This window comes from Artemia franciscana, chromosome 5, assembly GCF_032884065.1.
Source record: "Artemia franciscana chromosome 5, ASM3288406v1, whole genome shotgun sequence".
NCBI lineage: Eukaryota > Metazoa > Arthropoda > Branchiopoda > Anostraca > Artemiidae > Artemia > Artemia franciscana.
In genome coordinates, this window is record NC_088867.1 from 19,094,674 (window position 1) to 19,113,378 (window position 18,705).

General features: G+C 35.0%; 2 protein-coding genes across 2 annotated transcripts in view; both read right to left on the reverse strand.

The window, feature by feature from the left end:
• The window catches only part of LOC136027058 (proton channel OtopLc-like), a 428,472-nt gene that overhangs the window by 131,968 nt on the left and 277,799 nt on the right, over positions 1-18,705 (reverse strand). The gene's annotated exons all lie outside the window — the stretch shown is intronic.
• Positions 1-18,705, reverse strand: part of LOC136027054 (uncharacterized) — a 73,350-nt gene that overhangs the window by 1,641 nt on the left and 53,004 nt on the right. The window contains exons 6-8 of the mRNA XM_065703984.1: positions 18,282-18,401; positions 14,558-14,644; positions 6,511-6,655 (exon numbers count right to left, since the gene is read on the reverse strand). Coding sequence (XP_065560056.1) covers positions 6,511-6,655; positions 14,558-14,644; positions 18,282-18,401 — 352 coding nt within the window. The remainder of the gene's footprint in view (positions 1-6,510; positions 6,656-14,557; positions 14,645-18,281; positions 18,402-18,705) is intronic.

Sequence of the window (18,705 nt, forward strand, 5' to 3'; positions counted from 1 at the left end):
CTTTAAACAGCTTTGGGAAACTCATTCTTTATACCCTAATGACGTTTGCTTAAAGTAAACGTTACTTTGGAAACATCTGGTATAAAATTAATTAACGCCGATTGTCGAAATCGCACAACGTCAGAACAGAAGAGAAACAATTGAATACTGCAAATCTTTGTCTATTGGGCCATCTATATTAACGTATCTCTGACAAAAGGTCATCACTAAAGAACATATGTAACTTATAAAAGTAGAAACTAACGAAAGTGTCCACAAAAATCACTAACGCTATCTAGCGTTTGGTGTTCCTTGAATTTTTTTCAAGTTTCATTATTGTGCCTTTTTTCAAAAATTGAGAGACTCTTATTACGATACTAATTGGTACTTGTATGATACAGCCCCTACCGCTCAAGTTGCTCATTCATTGACGCGTTATAGAACCATTTTTTTGTTAGTTTCAGCTTAGCATGAGACAAGACATAGAGATGTGACAGAATAGATGAAAAATATATAATTTGGGCTATATATTTGCACATTAGGGGGGGGGGGGGGTTAAAGTATTCGGACAGTGTGAAGTTAGAAAACAATTCTTACTTCATAATATGCAGGATAATTGTACCTAACACATAAGGCATGCAGACCCGCCATACTTTACTCCTATCTCCCATTAATGCGCAAATGTATACCTTTTAAAATGTTCTTTTAAAAATGCAAATAATCTGGACTTTAAAATCTATAGAAACTCAACTAACAACAATAGATATTTGTCTTTTTTCTCAAATCATGCTCGCTAAATAAAAGTTGGGTTGATAATTTCTTTTACAGATTGTATTTTTTAGTATCTGCTCACCAAAATATATAGAGGAGCAGTTGTCCGTTCTAAGAGAAATACTAACAAGTAACAATTATCCAAGTCGGTTAATTTACCAGACTATTTAAAGAAGAAAAAAAAAAAGCTTTTTGAGATTTCTAAGGAAGTTTTAGAGACAACTGGGGAGAAAGATATATTTTTTTTTTTGGTACTTTACCCTATCTTCAGTGATGAATGAAAAACTAAAAAGAATTTTACAAAGCAATGGTTTCAAGGAAACTTAAATGTAGTGATATTTTAAGTGGTTTTCTGAATTATGGAAAGGACACAATTTCAGTGGAGCATCAAAGTGGAGTCTATCAGATCCCATGTACTTGGGGAAGCTCCTATTTAGGACGTACTAACCAGAATTTCAGAATTAGATTACTACAATATGAAGAATCTATTCCGTCAACGCTGAAGCAAAAATTCAGACCCGAAAGTTTCACGTCAGCCCTATCTGTACACATTTATAAATTTCCGAACGTCTCTCTGATTTCTAGGAACCGGTGCTTAAAACAAGTTTTTAGGAAAGCTATTAAAAAAATATTATTCAAAAACTTGGCTTTGAACAGTGAAGATTAGACGGAGGATCAAAGAACAGACCGAAATCAGACCAGGATTAGATCAGACCTAGATGAAACTTTCAAGGGGAAAATTTTTCCGAGAAGCAGGGAAAGATACTTTACTTGGAAGGAACTTTCCATGGAGGAAATTTCTTGGGTTAGAAGAGAATTTTCCAACGGGTGTGAGCCGGATCTCAAGGCATTATACGAAAAACGATCGGAAATTAATTAAAAAACCAATTTTTCCACTGAAAGAAAGAAGCAACATTAAATCTTAAAACGAAAAAAAAAATTAATCTTTTATATGAAGAGGGTTGGCCCCTCCTCAAAAGCTCTTTGTGCTGAAGCTTGATATTTTTACTCAATTCTGAAAGAAAGGGACGTTTAATTAGAACAAGAAACTTTTCTAAAAGTACTAAAGAACTTTATTACTCTAGTATACAGCTTTAATAATTGATGCTAGAGGTTATAGCATCCCTCTTGTTGGAATAATATTTTCCTATCATAAACGATTAGATTCACATGCCTACCGGCACAGAGGAGGAGAAGAGGGGCGAAGCATCATGAGAGTGCCCAAATTATTTCTTGGAGGAAAAGTTATTTTAATTTCTTCATGGAAAGTTCCTCCCATGTAGAACCCAACCCACCGATCCCCTCCTTCACAATTCCATCATCGCTATAAAAAAACTTATTTGTTTAATATTTGATCATTTTTCAATTCATGCTGCAAATCCTCTCTTCCGTGCAAAACGTGATAAATTACAGAAAGCAACACCGAAACACCATTCGTTATAAGTTTTAATATAGCTCTTTACTTCCAGTTAAAAAAATTCATTTTTTATATTGAATTTCAGGTCATTTTTCAGCCAATGCTGGAAAGTCACTTTCCACTTCATAAGAAATTCCGTTTTTATATGGAGATTTCTTCCGTGTAAAATTGCCCCTACCCGTGAAATTTCCTTCGAATGATTTCATCCTCGCTGAAAATTCCCCAGAGAAAATATCCTGCGGACAATCGTATCTGGAAAATTCTCCTTAGGCCACATTAATTTACGAGACAATTTAACCCTGCTGAGAAATTTCCCACGGCAATTTCTCAGGAACATATCCACACTCAAAATTGAGTCGCCAATGAGAAAGTAAGACACATAAAGAGAATTTCGCATTGACATTCTGGAAAATCAAACGTATAGAATTTCCCTTGAAAAGCCCAACTCCGGAAATATCCCTACCCGTGGGAAATGGCTCCTTCAAAAAACCCCACCCCCCGAAAAATTTATGTTTTCATCCAAGTAACAATTACTATATATATAAAATGATGGGCAAATGTCATAACTTACAGTCTTTTCCTTAAAAGCTGTTAGGGGTCATGTTTCCAGACATGAAACAAAGAAAAAAAAAGGAAAAAGGCCATTTCCCCAGAGGCATAGTAATTGGACGGTTCAATTACACTGAACAAAATAGCTATCCTGAGCTTTTATTGGATGACTCTTAGAGTAAAAAAGCCATGGGAGAGGAGCTCCCTGCCTTCCATTCTTTTTGGTCAGTTAAAAACGGCACTAGAACTATTAATTTCCGTTCAACTGATCCTTCGTCCCATCTTTTAGGACCACTGGTTCGATACGATCACCCCTGGAAAACAAAACAAACAAATTCGTCTACAGTAACCTCTACAGTAGTAGAAACCTCTACATTAAGGTTCTCTGATCCGTTGAATATTAAGATTCCTTGACTTTTTGTGGGTATTTTTTCCTTTTTTTCGAAAATCACAAGTTATTACAGGCTTCCAAGCCTTGTAGGCTTAGGAAATTGCACATAAACCTAAATGTGTCTTAGAAAACTTGAAGATTGCCTAAGAATCAAGGCTTAGAAAATTACCTAAATATGTCTTAATCTTGAAAAACAATGAATCTTTCAGCAATTTCGGTTTAAGTCAGGGTTTTTCTACTCTAGGTTTTGTATATTTCTTCCCAGAAAGTCACCTGTTTGAAAATCACCTGAAAATTCTTCTGACCTGTTTAAGTAGCAACAAAAGATTGCACCATAGTAAATTGGTATTTTACGTCATTTTGTGGCACAAAACGACAATTTTGGCCCAAAAGGTACTATAAAAGCCACCAAGGGAAAATTATGAGACATGTAATAAGGCATCCTGTCCATTGAAGACAAACGGTAAAAATGTACATTTATTTTAAGCTTCATTTAACTAAGTTTATTCGTTCGAGGCTTGATAAGATTACGTGCATCGCTGTATAATTTTGCATTAATCATTATGGACGAGAGCCGGTGGATTTTTCTGTTGGTGTAGGAGTGTAATTCTATGCTCAAAAACTGTCCTTTAATACCCAAATTTTCTATATCTTGATTTAGATATCTGTAGAAGAACATTTGGGGAAGGGGGATTACATCTGGGGATGAAAGCTTACATTCACATTTCTACCAACCACAAAGGTGGAGAACAGGAAGGGACATTGTAAACAACACCAAGAAAATTCTCAGGTGGCGGAAGGTGGGTGGCAAGTGCTTAAATGAGTTTTACTTTTATTCAAATTTAAATGTAATACGGTTATTTTTCCTAATTATATGCACCATTTGTTGTATTCTTGTTCCCTTGGGGGGAATTGCCCATACTAGACTCAATTAAAGTTGCTTATTTACCACTCCTTGATTTAAAAGTGAAGAATAATAGTAGGGGTAGTAAGGGCCACCTTATCCCCCTACTGGCATCCATAGAAGGTATTCCTACACAACAAAAAAAAAACTTTATTTGAAGAACGCATATCAAAAACGATTGAAATGATGTCCATGTAATGACGAACGGAAAAATAGATTATAATCCATTTTTGGTATCAACTCCGTTCAACTAAACTCAGTTAACTTGTCCCTCATTCAACTCAGTCCCATTCAGTTCAACCCCAGACAATATGGACCGCCCGCTCAGCTCCCCCAACCCCACTTCAATTCAACCTTTATTTCTCTCAACACTCATTTAAATATTTTCAACTATACATGATGTTTGATAAAAACCAAACAAATATAAAAATAAAATATGGCGTTAGCATCAAAGACATATTTGGCTTAAATATGGCTAAATATATGATATATGGCTTAAATATATGGCTAATAAATATATTTTAGCCGTGACGAGCATCAAAACAAATTACAAACGAAAATGATCCATGACAAAATCTGCAGTTACAAGATACACGACAATGAGCACCATCAATCCAATAGGAAGCATTCCCAATATAATCATCAAATTGATATGGAACAAAGAAACGCATTAATTTAATACTGCTGAAAAAAAATGTAAGGACAATTAAATGAGAGTGTTGATCACCTCCCAGGAGCATACAAATCCCAAAAAAGGTATGATTCTATGAAGGATAAACCGGAAGAAGGAATTAAATTCCCGCCGGAATTTCTCAATTCAATTAAAGTTACTTATTTGCCACCTCATGGTTAAGAAGTGAAGAATAATATGATAATCGGGCTAATGCGTAATTTAGCTATTTCATAGGGTTGTGCAATGGGACAGGCCTGGCTATAGTTCAAATATTTAACAGTATAGTTTAAAGCAAAAATTAATATAAAATTAAGCAAAAATTAAATATTTAGCAGTATAGTTTAAAGCTGGAATTAATCTGCGGTTAGAGCACAAACGACAACGAGACTCACATATATTCGTGTGCAAGACTAATGTTATACATATACATATATATATATATATATATATATATATATATATATATATATATATATATATATATATATATATATATATATATATATATATATATATATATATATATATATATATATATATATATATATATATATCCCATGAGCGACCTCAATCCCGCGAGGGATATCATCTTTATAAGCACATTGCATGAGAATGCATACGTAATATTTGTCTCAGTAGTGCTTATATCGTTTTTAGTATCTGTGATGTAGGCAAAATTTCATAAGAAACATAGCTAAATGTAAATATCAAGTTTAATTAGTCTATTTACAAAAGACGTTTAAAGCAGTTTCGCAAAGTTTAGATTACAAATGAATAACCTAGAGAATGTAAAATAATAAATTTAAATTCTTTTTAGTTCTTGCAATGCGTATAAATGAACATAAAAACTGAACCAAAGCATGAGGTTGTGAAGACCACACATGTATTTGTAATTATCGATTGATTTACAATTAAATATCCTCTAACTTTTCTATTAATGACATATGTAACTGTAATTAATGACAACATGTAATGCATTAGCTCCAGCCTTGCTTCTATACGGACAGCGTAAACACCAATTTTTGCAATAAAGATTGCCAGAGGTTATGCGCATAGAGAACAGATATTTCTTGTACCTCTAGAAAAAATTCTGTCCGGCACCAATTAAGGCTAAAAATCAGTAGGTAACCCTAACTCAGTCAGTAAAGGCAGCTAGCATTTAAGAACATTCTCAACAAAAACCTTCTTATTCCTGCTTTTTTTGTGTCCATAAAATCTAGTAGCATGAATCTATAAGATTAAGTTTACATAGGAATTACAATAGAAGTTACTAAAAACACTGCAAAGAGAGGCGACGAGTAAAAGGAAACTCTAAACCTTTAATAAGGAGGGAATATTCAACATAGTTAAAACTTGATATTTTTCAACACATTCGCAATAATTGCGAATGTGTTATCACGAATGTGTTCTAAGACATAGAACACAGGTTCTAGGTTCTAGAACACAATGGCTGATATATTTCTTCAGTTGCTATACTGTTCTAAAAATATTAGATTTCATTCCATAAAGATAGTGAATTAACGGTAGTCCATAACGATACTGAATTACAAAATCGTGGTTTTACCAGAAACTTCTACTTATTGTAGCAAATTGGTATTACAATTGATAGTTATTACCGAATGACAGGGATTCAATCTTAGTCACTTTACCACTACATCTTGAAATAAACTCTTCTCAACTTGTTCTACTTTAATAGTGAAATTCGGAAAGGCAAACTTAGGCAATGCACTTAAACAACCTGTAGAATTTAATTTTTTTTTTTTTTTTTTTTTGTTAAGAAACGTTTCATAACTCACTATTTGCACCAACGTAAGAGATTTACTTACTTCTTTCGGACAGTCCAATATTACAGAATTTGAGAGCATATAATGCGGCCAAAATTAGCAACAAACAAGACGAACAGGCTATAATAGTTGATATCAATATGGCTCCAAATCGAATAGTTGTAAATATGTTATCCTCATGACTAACCTATAAAAAAAACTACTATTAGGACATTCATTAATTAACTTTCTAAAGTACATGCATATATAATTATACAAGAGCACATCACACAGAGGATATGGGGGGAAAGTTCAACCTTCCTCCGAGGGGATAGTTGGGCTGGAAATAATTACATTAGGATAAAAAGGCTTTAGTAGTTCTAAGGCTCGATTTTTTTTAAACACTGGGATTTGTTATTTGAGTTGTGTAATTTTGCAATCGTTATTGTCTACGCTATTTATGTCACTTTTTTCTTCTTTTTAATTTGGTTTTGTTTCCCACTAAGTCAACTTTTACTACACTTGATTTAAGGTTGGAGTGCAAACAAATAGAAACAATTTGAGAATTTGTGATGCTTGTACATAGTAACTCCTTTTCCTATATTGCCGAGTCTAGATGTTGCATCACAGCCAAGAATAACTTGTGCAAATGGGAACAGTCTAGCTATGGCATATACGACGATATTCACAACTTCACTGATCAAACGTTAATGTGATTGGAGAATTCCCTACTTTTATTAGAGAAGCAAAATGAACAATCTTGTTGTTTGATTGCATATAATTACAAAATAGGAGAAAACAGACTCGTATTATCTCTAAATGCAGCAGTCTGAACCGATTCTGAGGAAAGCAGATCTATAAAACGGTTGGAAAATCAGCATAACCAGGACCACTTCATACCTTTTGTCTCTGAAATTACAACCGTGCCTCGTAAAAATTGGTGTGAAATTAAATAAACTACGTTATTTATTAAACAAAATTTGTTTTCAACTCTTCTCGCGAAGAAAGAAAGCTTCTCTTCCAGCAGGCTAACTCCTTAAAATGCGATGGATATTTTCAATATTTGGCCCAACTTGAATTTGGGTCGTAAAAAAGACCATAAGAAACATAAGACAAAATGAGAAAAAAAGCATGTATTTCTTTTTTTTTATGCATTGGGGATAATGTTTGAAATATTCGGAAGTAAGACACTTTGTTTAACCAAGGAACTTCATTTAAGAGCTGGGACTCTAAACAGGGTTACTTGTGCAAAGCGGCTCCAGATGAGTTTACTCATCGTATTTTATTTTCCCTCCTGTCCTAATAAAAGATCGAGTCATAGACAACCATGCGCATGAAATGAACCCAAAGTTTGGGTTTCCTATTATTTTGCTGTACAAATAGCTTGGTCCAGATAAAATGTCAAATTGTTCGAGCTACTGGCAATTGGTGTGTTCATCAACTGTAGAAGCTTTCTCAGTGCGCTTTGAGTAACAATTTCTTAACAATTCAAGTGGAGTTGTCAGTCCAACTTTCATCAGCGCGTGTTTGGCCGTGGTGTAGTTGAAACAAAGTCAATGCGTATAGGGCACGATCAGCTTTTGAAAACAGTCTTTCCACTATGTGGTACAGTAATTCCAGCGTAACTGAACTCTAAAACCTTGTTAAGGCCATTGTCTCGCATTCGCAGTACTCACAGAAACTGGGCATTTGAACCGGTCCCGGGCGGTAAAAAATTGATTTGAATGTCATGAACTGACAAGGGCATATCCAGGGGAGGGGGTTTGAACCCCCCCCACCCGAAATGTTCGTATGAATCGTAAAAACGTAACATAAATGGATATAAACAATTTTATGCGTATTTTGCGTATAGCCCCCTCCCACCAAAAAAAATCCTCGTGTAAAACATCCCCCTCCCCCCCAAAAAAAATCCTGGACACGGCCCTATGAACCGACCATATCACATCAAGATTCTTGCGAAGATCATGTTCACTAGTTTCTTCAATCAGAATTCCAATGGAATTATCTTGACTTGATTGGCAGCTCTAATTCTGCGGATTATGCATTGATAAACTTCTCCAGACAGTTGTGACTAGTCTATTACAAAAATGAAGGCACAAACTTGCATTACAGTTTTTTTTGGAGGGTAAAAAAAGCAATATTCTGCCAACAGATAGACTCCCTCCCAACAGACTCTGACTCCCAACAGATAATGCTACTGCCACTGATAAATCATTCAGCCCTAAGACAACTGAGGCAAACACGACAGTACACGCTCAACCTTCGCCCCACTCTGTTCAGAACTTCAGTCTCAACCCTCCTTACAAGAAGTTTCTGCTTCCTTTGATTTGTTTCTTATGATTTCTCCTTAACCACTGAGGACATCCTCATGTTCGTTCGAGCCGTTGATTTTCATCAAAATAAATGTTTTTATCAAAGAAACACTCGCGCATGTGTAGTTGCTTGTTGATTTGTTATCACGTAAAGAAAACAATACACCCGGCCTATTTTGACGAAAAAAAGAACAAGATAAAAACTCCAAGACCAGAGTACATGCAAGCAATTCCTATTTCTATAAAAGGATTTCTCATAATAAGTAAACATAAATATATATTTATCTTAAACAAATCACATTAATTGTAAGACCCGGCTAGAGCCGACTTGAGATTGGAAAAAAGGAATACTATTACAAATTCCATGAAAAAAACGAAATAAAGAAGAAATCCATACAACAAAAAGTACTATAGCAGTTATTATAAAAGCTAATGATTAAAGTGATGCTTTTGGTACATCAGATACAAAAATTAAATTCATTTTTGAATCAAGAGCAATGAAACATCCCAAAATTGATGTTTGACACTTCTCAAATGCCAAATTGAACTTAATACCTAGTTTCCATAAATAACAGTGAAAACCATTAGAACTCCAAATTCGCCCATGGCTAGAGACTTCGACTTTTAGTATATTAACTAGAACTTTTTTTTACAAGCCAGTACAAAAAATATTTGATTTGGAATTAGTTTGTGTACTATTCTTTCTTGTTAGATCTTAAATTATATACCATTGTAGCAATAGTTAGACTGTACAGTTAGTAGAATGACGAATGCATAATAACCAAAGAATCTAATTTATTGGTCAGTTCTTTCTGACTAAGATTGTTTTTTTAATTGATTCTGTTTTCTTTTTTGCTGTTAATATCTTGTTAAGACTATAGTCAGTCAATAAAAAATTTCAGTTGTACGAGATGTGATAAAAAGAAATACGGTGAGAGATTTTATTTTACCAGTAACTGTTGACGTTATATCCATCTGAAAAAATGCGTCATAAAGTCTGATTCCTTGAGGTAACTCGTGTCGAGTTTGAGCAAGTTGAGACATGTCAGTCGACTTCCAGAGCTGGTTGAGTGAAGTTGTGTTTGCTGCGTCTGTCGCACATTATGGATTTAAAACAACGTGTTGACATTGAATTCTGTTTTAAGTCCAGAAAACTGCCAAAGAGGCTCTTGAAAGCGGAAATGAGTTAATCGAAGACAAGAAGCAGTCTATAGAATTTATAGGTTCTTCGACCTATAAAATGAGACGAAAATCTTCAAAAAATGACCTAATGGTTCGTTCAAACACGCGATTGTCTATTGGAGAGCTTTCTGAAGAACTTGACATCTCGACGGGTCCGTGCGAAATATTTTAACTAATAATGTGCAAATTAGACGAGTGAGTCCATTTCCTTCTTCATCAGGAAAAGGCGCCATACCACACCTCACTTCTAATCTGCCAGTTTTTGGCCTCTATGTCCACATTCACCTTACTCTCTAGATTTAGAACCGTACGACACCTAGCTCTTCCCAAAAAATAAAAATCGTGTTAAAAGGAAAATATTTTGACATTGACAATTGAGAAATACAAATTTCAATGACAAAAATACAATGTCAATGACACTGACAATTGACATTGACAAATATTCATGACATTGAGAGAGCCACAATAGAGCAACTGGAGGTCCTTTCGAAAAAAGCCTTCCAGAAATGTTTCCAATCATGGAATCAGCGGTGGAATAAGTGCATTACTAGCGAAGCAGGGTACTTTGAGGGAGATTAATTCAATTTGATGCAACCTTATTATTTAATACTTAATAAGAATAGTCGCCATATTTCTTTTATTACACCTCACATACAGCATTATTGCGTTACTTTAAACAATATTTAGTGGAGAAAGAGCAACATTCTATGACTGAAATTTCTATGCTTACGTTTTTCATATTGGTCCAAGGAGAAAATGTTAAATAAATATTAGCCGCAATAAGCAAAACTATAAAGGGGTAGAAAAACCTGTCCCCTTTTTGTTTGCCAAATAAACCAGAGCAAAAATTCAATATTGCCTCAAAATTGGGTTTTAACTCCCCTTTGGAGGTAGATGACCGGAGTATCTATCTAAGCAAAGTCTATTAGATCTACACGAAAATAAAAATTCGTACAACATTGGAAGCTCTTCTTCCTCCTAGACTGCCTAATCCTGTTGTATGAAATGTTATTTCCGTTTCTTCTGGCAGGCTCTGTTTTAGAAGAAGAATGACTGTTTTGTACCTTTAAAATTATAGCATTTGGAAGCTGTGAGAAATATGGAACCTTTGATTTCGTCCTTATTCTTTGTAACTTCTTGGCCAATTTGGAGCCGCGAACAGAATCTTTAATTAAACTATTAGAATTATTGAGATTACAACTGACATACTTAGTCAATCCCTCTGCCTTGCACCTTAGCATTTAGGAAACTGAAAACACTTCAGGTGTAAATCAGTTGCTGAGACAAAAATTACACATGCCATCTGGCAAATCCCAACTGATCTAACGTGTTATCTAAAATTTTTGATTCGACTGCTAATCATTTTGTAGTTTATACATAGGTTGTTGGAGGAGGGGGGGCTGTACCAGGTCTGAACCCAAACTTCATGAAAAGTAGGGAAAATTAAATGACCATACAAGTATTTGCTTGTAATTTCATTTGAACCACGTTAAACCGCTACTCTGCAGGTTCTCTTTAATTCTTTGCACTAGACTAAACAAAGTAAAGTCTTTCTAATGCGCTCACTGACATTTTTCATATAGGCAGGAGGGGTAGGCCTGCACAAATGTCTTCTAGAGGGGGGATTCACAAACATTTTTCCCTAAATGAATTACAGTTTCCCAAAGCAGGCTACAACACATCTTTATTAGTTTTACTTTTGTCTTAAAGGTTGGGATCTCGTAATTGGATTAGTGTTTTCGTAGTCTCCTCCACCCCCCTCCTCTCAAATCTCTCTTGGCCAAGTTTCTTAGAATGACTTAAGAACATATTCACTAAAGCAAAAGTTGTCAAGTAACCAGTTTCTCTTTGTAATTCTCCTGAAAAATATAACAAACAGCTAAGGGTTTACAGGAATATAGAGTTCTTCTGCTTCGTATTTTAAACTCTTTAAGGCGATTCTCCGAGGTTTGAAGCCAATGCTATTTTCCTATAGCAGTGTAATGCGTATTAACAACAGACACGAGCAGATTCTTTGATGAAAAAATTACTGTGGCTTCATTGAAAGCTTTGACATGAATAGGCCGAACAAATTTGCATTTTTTTTCTTTAGAGCTTCATAAAAAATTAATTAGTGGGGACACCTCTAATTTTTAAAAGTAGCAATAAAATTACTTTTAGAAGACGTAGAGAATTGTAAAGTAGCCTCTCCATTTGCCACAAGATTTCAAAAATTTTAGCCGTGAATTTTTTTTTTTATTATCATCAGTTTCCTTTAAAATTTGCCATTTAAGATATTCTTACTTTACTGTTTAAAAGGGTTTTACTAATCATATAGCCTTGATTTTTGTGTCGTTTTGTAGATCTTATACCGACAAATAATCCAAAAGATTGTTAATTTTGTAGTTATAACAGATGATTTTTAGCAATAATTCTTAGTATTCAAGATTTCCTCCTTTCTCATTGGCTTAAGCACTCCTTGAGGGGTTTGCCAGAATGTCATTAAGAATGTTGACATCTCCTTAGCATTAAGACCAGATTTAAAAGGAAGCTGAAAACATGTATAATTGGCAACAACACCTTGAGGCAATATCATTTTAACACCATACGAATTGGAATTTGTTAGGTTACAAAGCAGATAACAGTTTGGCTTTACAAGTAAAGAAACACCGATTGTAGGCCTATAAAATGTATGAACATTATTTTTAAAAAGAATATTATTCTTAAAAACACATCATTTTAAACATTATTGGCCTTTAAAAGTAAAGAAACACTGATTGTAGACCTATAAAATGTATGAACATTTTTTAAAAAAAAGAACATTATTCTTAAAAACACATTATTTTAAACATTATTGGCCTTTAAAAGTAAAGAAACACTGATTGTAGGCCTATAAAATGTATGAACATTATTTTTAAAAAGAACATTAGTCTTAAAAACACATTATTTTAAACAATATTGGCCTTTAAAAGTAAAGAAACATCGATTGTAGGCCTATAAAATGTATGAATATTATTTTTAAAAAGAACGTTATTCTTTAAAACACATTATTTTAGACATTATTGGCTCTTAAAAGTAAAGAAACGCCGATTGTAGGCCTATAAAATATACGAACATTATTTTTTTAAATCTAAAGTTGTAGGATATTCGTCCATTTTAGTTCCACGGGATCTCATTTTATTCCTAATAGTGCCGTATCTTAGAATATTTTGGTTTTTCCCCGTCATCTCATATAGTTGATGATTTATAAGCTCGTTCATAAATGACTGATTACCCCGGTTTGGAACCGGGGTAATCATATACTTTGCTTTACGGAGTAATGCATATACTTATTAAATTAATGTCATTTAAAGTGATATGCTCCTGAAGGTACATAATAAACATTAGGCACCCTTGCCCTGGGGTCATAAATACAGGTAAGGGAGGAAGGAAACCCCTTAGGAGTATTTAATAAATTTTTGAAACTACTTATATTTATATACTATTCATCAAAAACAAGAGCTAAGAGCTCAAACGGCACTTGTGACAAGGTCAAGAAGAGCCAAGAGCTCATATGATATGAGCTCTAGCAAAATTCTAAGAATCAATAGATTGCTTTAAAAGGAAAATCAGAGGCTTAATGCTGGTCGGGATTTAAAATAAGAGCTTTGAGATACAAGGTACTTCTAAATATCAGAATTCATTCAGATCCGATCGCCCACTCGTAAGTTAAAAATACCTCAATTTTTCAAATTTTTCCTCTCCCTTCAGCCCTCAAGATGGTCGAATCGGGGAAAACAACTGTAACAAGTCAATTAGTGCAGCTACCTGACATGCCTACCAATTTTTATCGTCCTAGCACGTCCAGAAGCACTAAACTCACCAAAACACTGAACCACACCACCTAACTCCCCCAAAGAAAACGGATCCAGTCCAGTTACGTCAATTACGTATCTACGCCGTTTATAAGCGTTTTCCAAGATTTCCAGTTTCCCCCTCCAATTCCCCCTCAATGTCAAAAGATCTGGTCGGGATTTGAAAGAAGAGCTCTGAGACCTGAGTTTCTTCTAATTATAAAATTTTATTAAGGTCTGGTCATCCATTCTTAAGTTAAAAAAACCTCAATTTTTCTAATTTTCCCAAATTAACAACTTCTAGCTCCCTCAAAGAGAACGGATCCGTACCAGTAATGCCGGTCCCCCCTCCTAATGACACTGAATCTGGTAGGGATTTAAAATGAGACATCTGAGTTTCGAGGTCCTTCTAAATATGAAATTTCATAAAGGTACGACCACTCTTTCATAAGTTAAAATACCTAATTTTTACGTCAAGAACACTGGGATGCAATACGTTCATGTTCCATATCCTATGGAATGCCAATCTACATCTCTCTCCAACTACATTTTAACTTTCCGAAAACATTCAGCAATTTTATCCCTCTAAAAGACAAAGCTATTTGAGGAGAATGACGAATGTTTGTAAATTTTCACTTAATTTCACCTTACTCTTTAAAAGATTTAGAACAGTGCATTTCCAGTACGTCCAGGGATGGTTACATCCTACCTAAAAACAATTTTTGAACAAGTCCTTATAGGTTTGTGCAGGGGGAGGGGGCTTCGAGAATATCACAGCGACCCGAAAGAGCTTCTTTCAATTACCTGAATAGTGTCAAAAACAGTAAGAGTAGGCGGCAAGAATCCAAGCATAATAAACCAGACGATCCAAAGTTTCTTCTCGAAACGGAGCTGAAATGAAAAGAAGAAAACAAATATATTTTCATTGGTCCTTAGAAAATTGAGAATTTGAAACCCGAAATCATTACCGTAATGTTGAATGAACTTTTTTGTTAATGATCCTATTACTAAGACGTTCGTTCAAAAAGACTCGCAGGCAATTATTCCTTTCACCTGTCAACCTAACTGGAATTATGAGACAGGTAATAAATTGCTTTAGCGTAGCAAAATTAGCATACGACTTTAATCTAGGTTCTTAAAAGAGCCTAATTGTGGTTTGCAATCCAGATTTCTCGTCTTTCAACGAAAAAAGGGTTGACGCGTGGTAGAACTATTCAGTTTGCTTCTTTTTCGATTCAAGGTTGAAAATTTTTGACGATCTGGCACCACAAACACTTCGTGGTAACGAACTGTAAGTAAGGAGTGATTCGGCTCAATAGTAACCGAAACTCTAAAAAACAGAATTTTAATATCAATAGATACATCAATAGAATCAACTTTTTATGCTGATTCCAAATATATAAGATTTATCAAGTTTAGTTATACCCATCAAAAGTTAAAAGCCTCAAAAAATTTTGCTTGATTTTTGAAATAGGGGGAAAACAACCTCCTAAATTTAAAGGAATCTTAATGAAAATCACACCATCAAATTCAGTGCACCAGAGAGCCCTACTGTAGAAGTTTTAAGTTCCTATCTGCAAAAGCGTGGAATTTCGCTATTTTTGCCAGAAGAGAGATCAGAGAGATGTCTTTTTTTCTTTCTTTTTTCCCGGGGGTGATTGTATCGAGATAATGGTCCTAGAAGATCGGGAGAGTATGCATTCGAACAGAAACTAAAAGTTTTTTAAGTAAGCAAAACGATTGGGGGGCAACTGGGCCCCCTCCCACACCCATTTTTCCCCAGAATTATCTAATCAAAATTTTGAGATATCCATTTTGTTCATTATAGTTGAAAGATCAAACAATTGTGCCTTTAGGCGTAAAATGACCCCCACAGTCCGTGGGGCGGCCTGTAAGTAATGAAATTCGCCCATTGTTTACGTATATTAATTTGTTATTGGGAAGTATACAGACATTTCTCGGGGAGAGGTAGGTTGTGCTTGTGGTGGATTTCTATAGAGATAATCTTCCTTGGAGAGGGAAAATTCTAGGGGGGGTAAATATTCTAGGGGAAAGGTTACACTGGAGGGATTCGACAGAATTACTATACACAATTCTTTTTAATTGTCTTAAATTATCTCTGCCAAATTTTTCATGTGAAGATACTCCGGGGGAATTGTCCAGGGGCTTTTTTTCTCGTATTTTGATTTCCGGAAAATAATTTCCACGGAAGGGGGCATTTCTGGCGGGATTGAAAAACCAATTAGAGATTTAAGTATTATTCATATGAAAGAATGTTAAGGAGAATTTTTCAGGATGGTTCATCTGCCAGCAATTTTACAAGGGATTCTCAGCGAGGATGGAACTGTCTGGAGGGAATTTGACGGAGGAGGTGCACTTTACGTTGGATGAAATTTTCCTGGAGAAGTTTTCTGTGAGAGGGAGGGGTATATTCCATAGAGGGTGAACCAGATTTACCGGCATTATTTGAAAAACGAACAGAAATTAGTCCGCATATGAAGGGTTGCCCCCTCCTCAAAACCTTGCTCCTTACGCTTAGGTTTGACTGTTTGTCCCAATTTCTTAACAGCGTCTACTGAAACACGGGAGCCATTTCATTATAATAGAAAGCTTCTTTGAAAGTACTAACAGCTTTAGCATGAAGAGCGTAAAGGTATTGAGGATGGGGCAACCCTTCATATACGGAATATGTGAAAATTAATACGCAAACTTTGTTTTAATTCTTTATGTACAGTGAGCCAAATTTGAACCTGCATTAGTTGAAAAACGTTCAGAAATTAAATAACAAGCAAGTTTTTATTTTTTAACTGGAAGTAAGGAGCGACATAAAAAAACTTAAAACGATCAGACATTATCCCGTATATGGAAAAAGCTGTCCCCTCCTCAACGCATCGCTCTTTACGCTAAAGTTTTTTATTGTTTTAAAAAGTAGAGTTGTGACAAAGAGTCAAACTTCAGCTTATAGTGCAAGGTGTTGAGGAGGGTACAACCCCTTCCATATGTTGGTCCAAGACAAGGCAAAGGAAATAGAAGATGCTGCTGGTAAAAGGGACAATCGGGTACTATATAAACATATCCGGGAACACACTTCCAAGGAAGTCACATCAATCGGACCTTTAGTTACCCCGATGGATCCCCATTACCAGACAAGTCAGTCCGGCCTGAGAGATCAAAAGGTCCCCTCTCCATCCTTCTTAACTATGACGTTGTCCCATCTCCTGACACAGATCTTTGATACTGTATGAACAAACGTCAAGCTGTGTACAAGTCAACGCATTTGGACAGGATACGGCAGGGATGTGCCGCAGCTTGTGAACTATTAAATTGTGTCAATGAGTTCAGAGATAGGTTTTTAAGCGATGTTGATTTCGCTGACGATTTGGCACTCATGACAAACACCTTCGATGAACTTGGTACAGCGCTGACAGTTATGAAAGAAGAAGCTAGAAAGGTTGGGCTCAGCATTAGCTGGAGCAAAACAAAACCATGGTCATCGATTCGCAATTATCTCAACAAACACTCCTACAGACGAAGTATGCCAAAATCAAGGAGAAGTCATGAACAGTTTCACGTACCTCAGCTCCATTTTGTCGAGTGATAGATCAGTTGAGAGCGAAGTCAACGTAAGAATCGCTAAGGCAACTTTCGTCTTAGGGACACTCAAAAACATCCGGCGCAACCCTATTGCAGCAGTCTTAAAAAGAAGCGGATATTTGATGCATCTGTCAAAAAATCAAATTTGTTTAAAGGATCCTTCCTGGGGAGGGAGAATTTTTCCCTGGGGATGGGGAATTTTTCCGTGGGTTAGAGCCAAATTTCATGTCATTATTTAAAGAACTATAAGAAATGAAATAAAAAAATAACAACAAGTTATTTGAACTGAAAATAGGGATCAACATTACAACTTAAACTAACAGAAATAATTACTAATAATTAACGTGTATGAGGGGAGCTGCCCCCTCGTGAATATGCTCCTTACAGTAAAGTCTGAATCTTCTCCCTATTATTTAATAACGATACCTGAAACACAAAGTTATTTAATTTATAAGAAAGTTATTTTAGCGTGAAGAGCGAGGTCTTGAGAAGAAGGCACCCCTCTCATATAAATAATAATTTTCGTTCGTTTTAAGTTTTGATGTTACTCCTTACTTTCCATCGAAAATCTTTTTTTTTTATTTAGTTTTGAAAGAAAGAAACGAGTAAAGCCAAAATTTAAATTCATGCACTGTCGAAAAAAACATAAACAGGAAAAGGGGGAATCAAACAAGGTTCGACTCACGGTTAAAAAAGGCCAAAGAATGTGGATGGCGATTCAATGATTTCAAGTCTTCAGGGATGAGAGCAAAATGAAGTGATAAACTCAAATTAATTAAGTTTTTTTACTTCCCCCCAAGCGAGTTTAGTTCAGTTCACTGATTGCTTGTCACAATTTACAAGTTCTAAAATAACTTAGTACACATATAGACACAGAAAAGAAATTCTCACTTCATCTAGTAAAACTGGAAAGAAAGAAAAGAAACCTGCTTACCGACAGATAGCCAAGTGTAGCCCACAGACAAGCAACTCCACTGTATAAAAAATATGTGAAAATGACAGCTGTGTCCCCGTCTATCATGTCCATGTAGTATTTGGCAACAAGAAAACTTAGCTGAAATAAAAGAAGAAAAGTGGAATCAAAATTTTTTGAAATCATTTATCCATTGTTTTATACTATGTGACGAAATATAAGTTAAGGTATTTGGCCATACTTCTTCAGGTAACCAATTAATTATCCAATAAATCCAAATTGCTTTTATTATTTCCTTGTGCAGCATCAATTATTTATCTAAAATGACCAAAGAGTGAAACTGGTCAGATCTTTTTTATTATTATTGTTGTTTTTTAATTACCACTAATTTTTTTATTTATTATTAATCAATTTTTCTGAAGTGAATGTGTTTGGATAGTGCTAA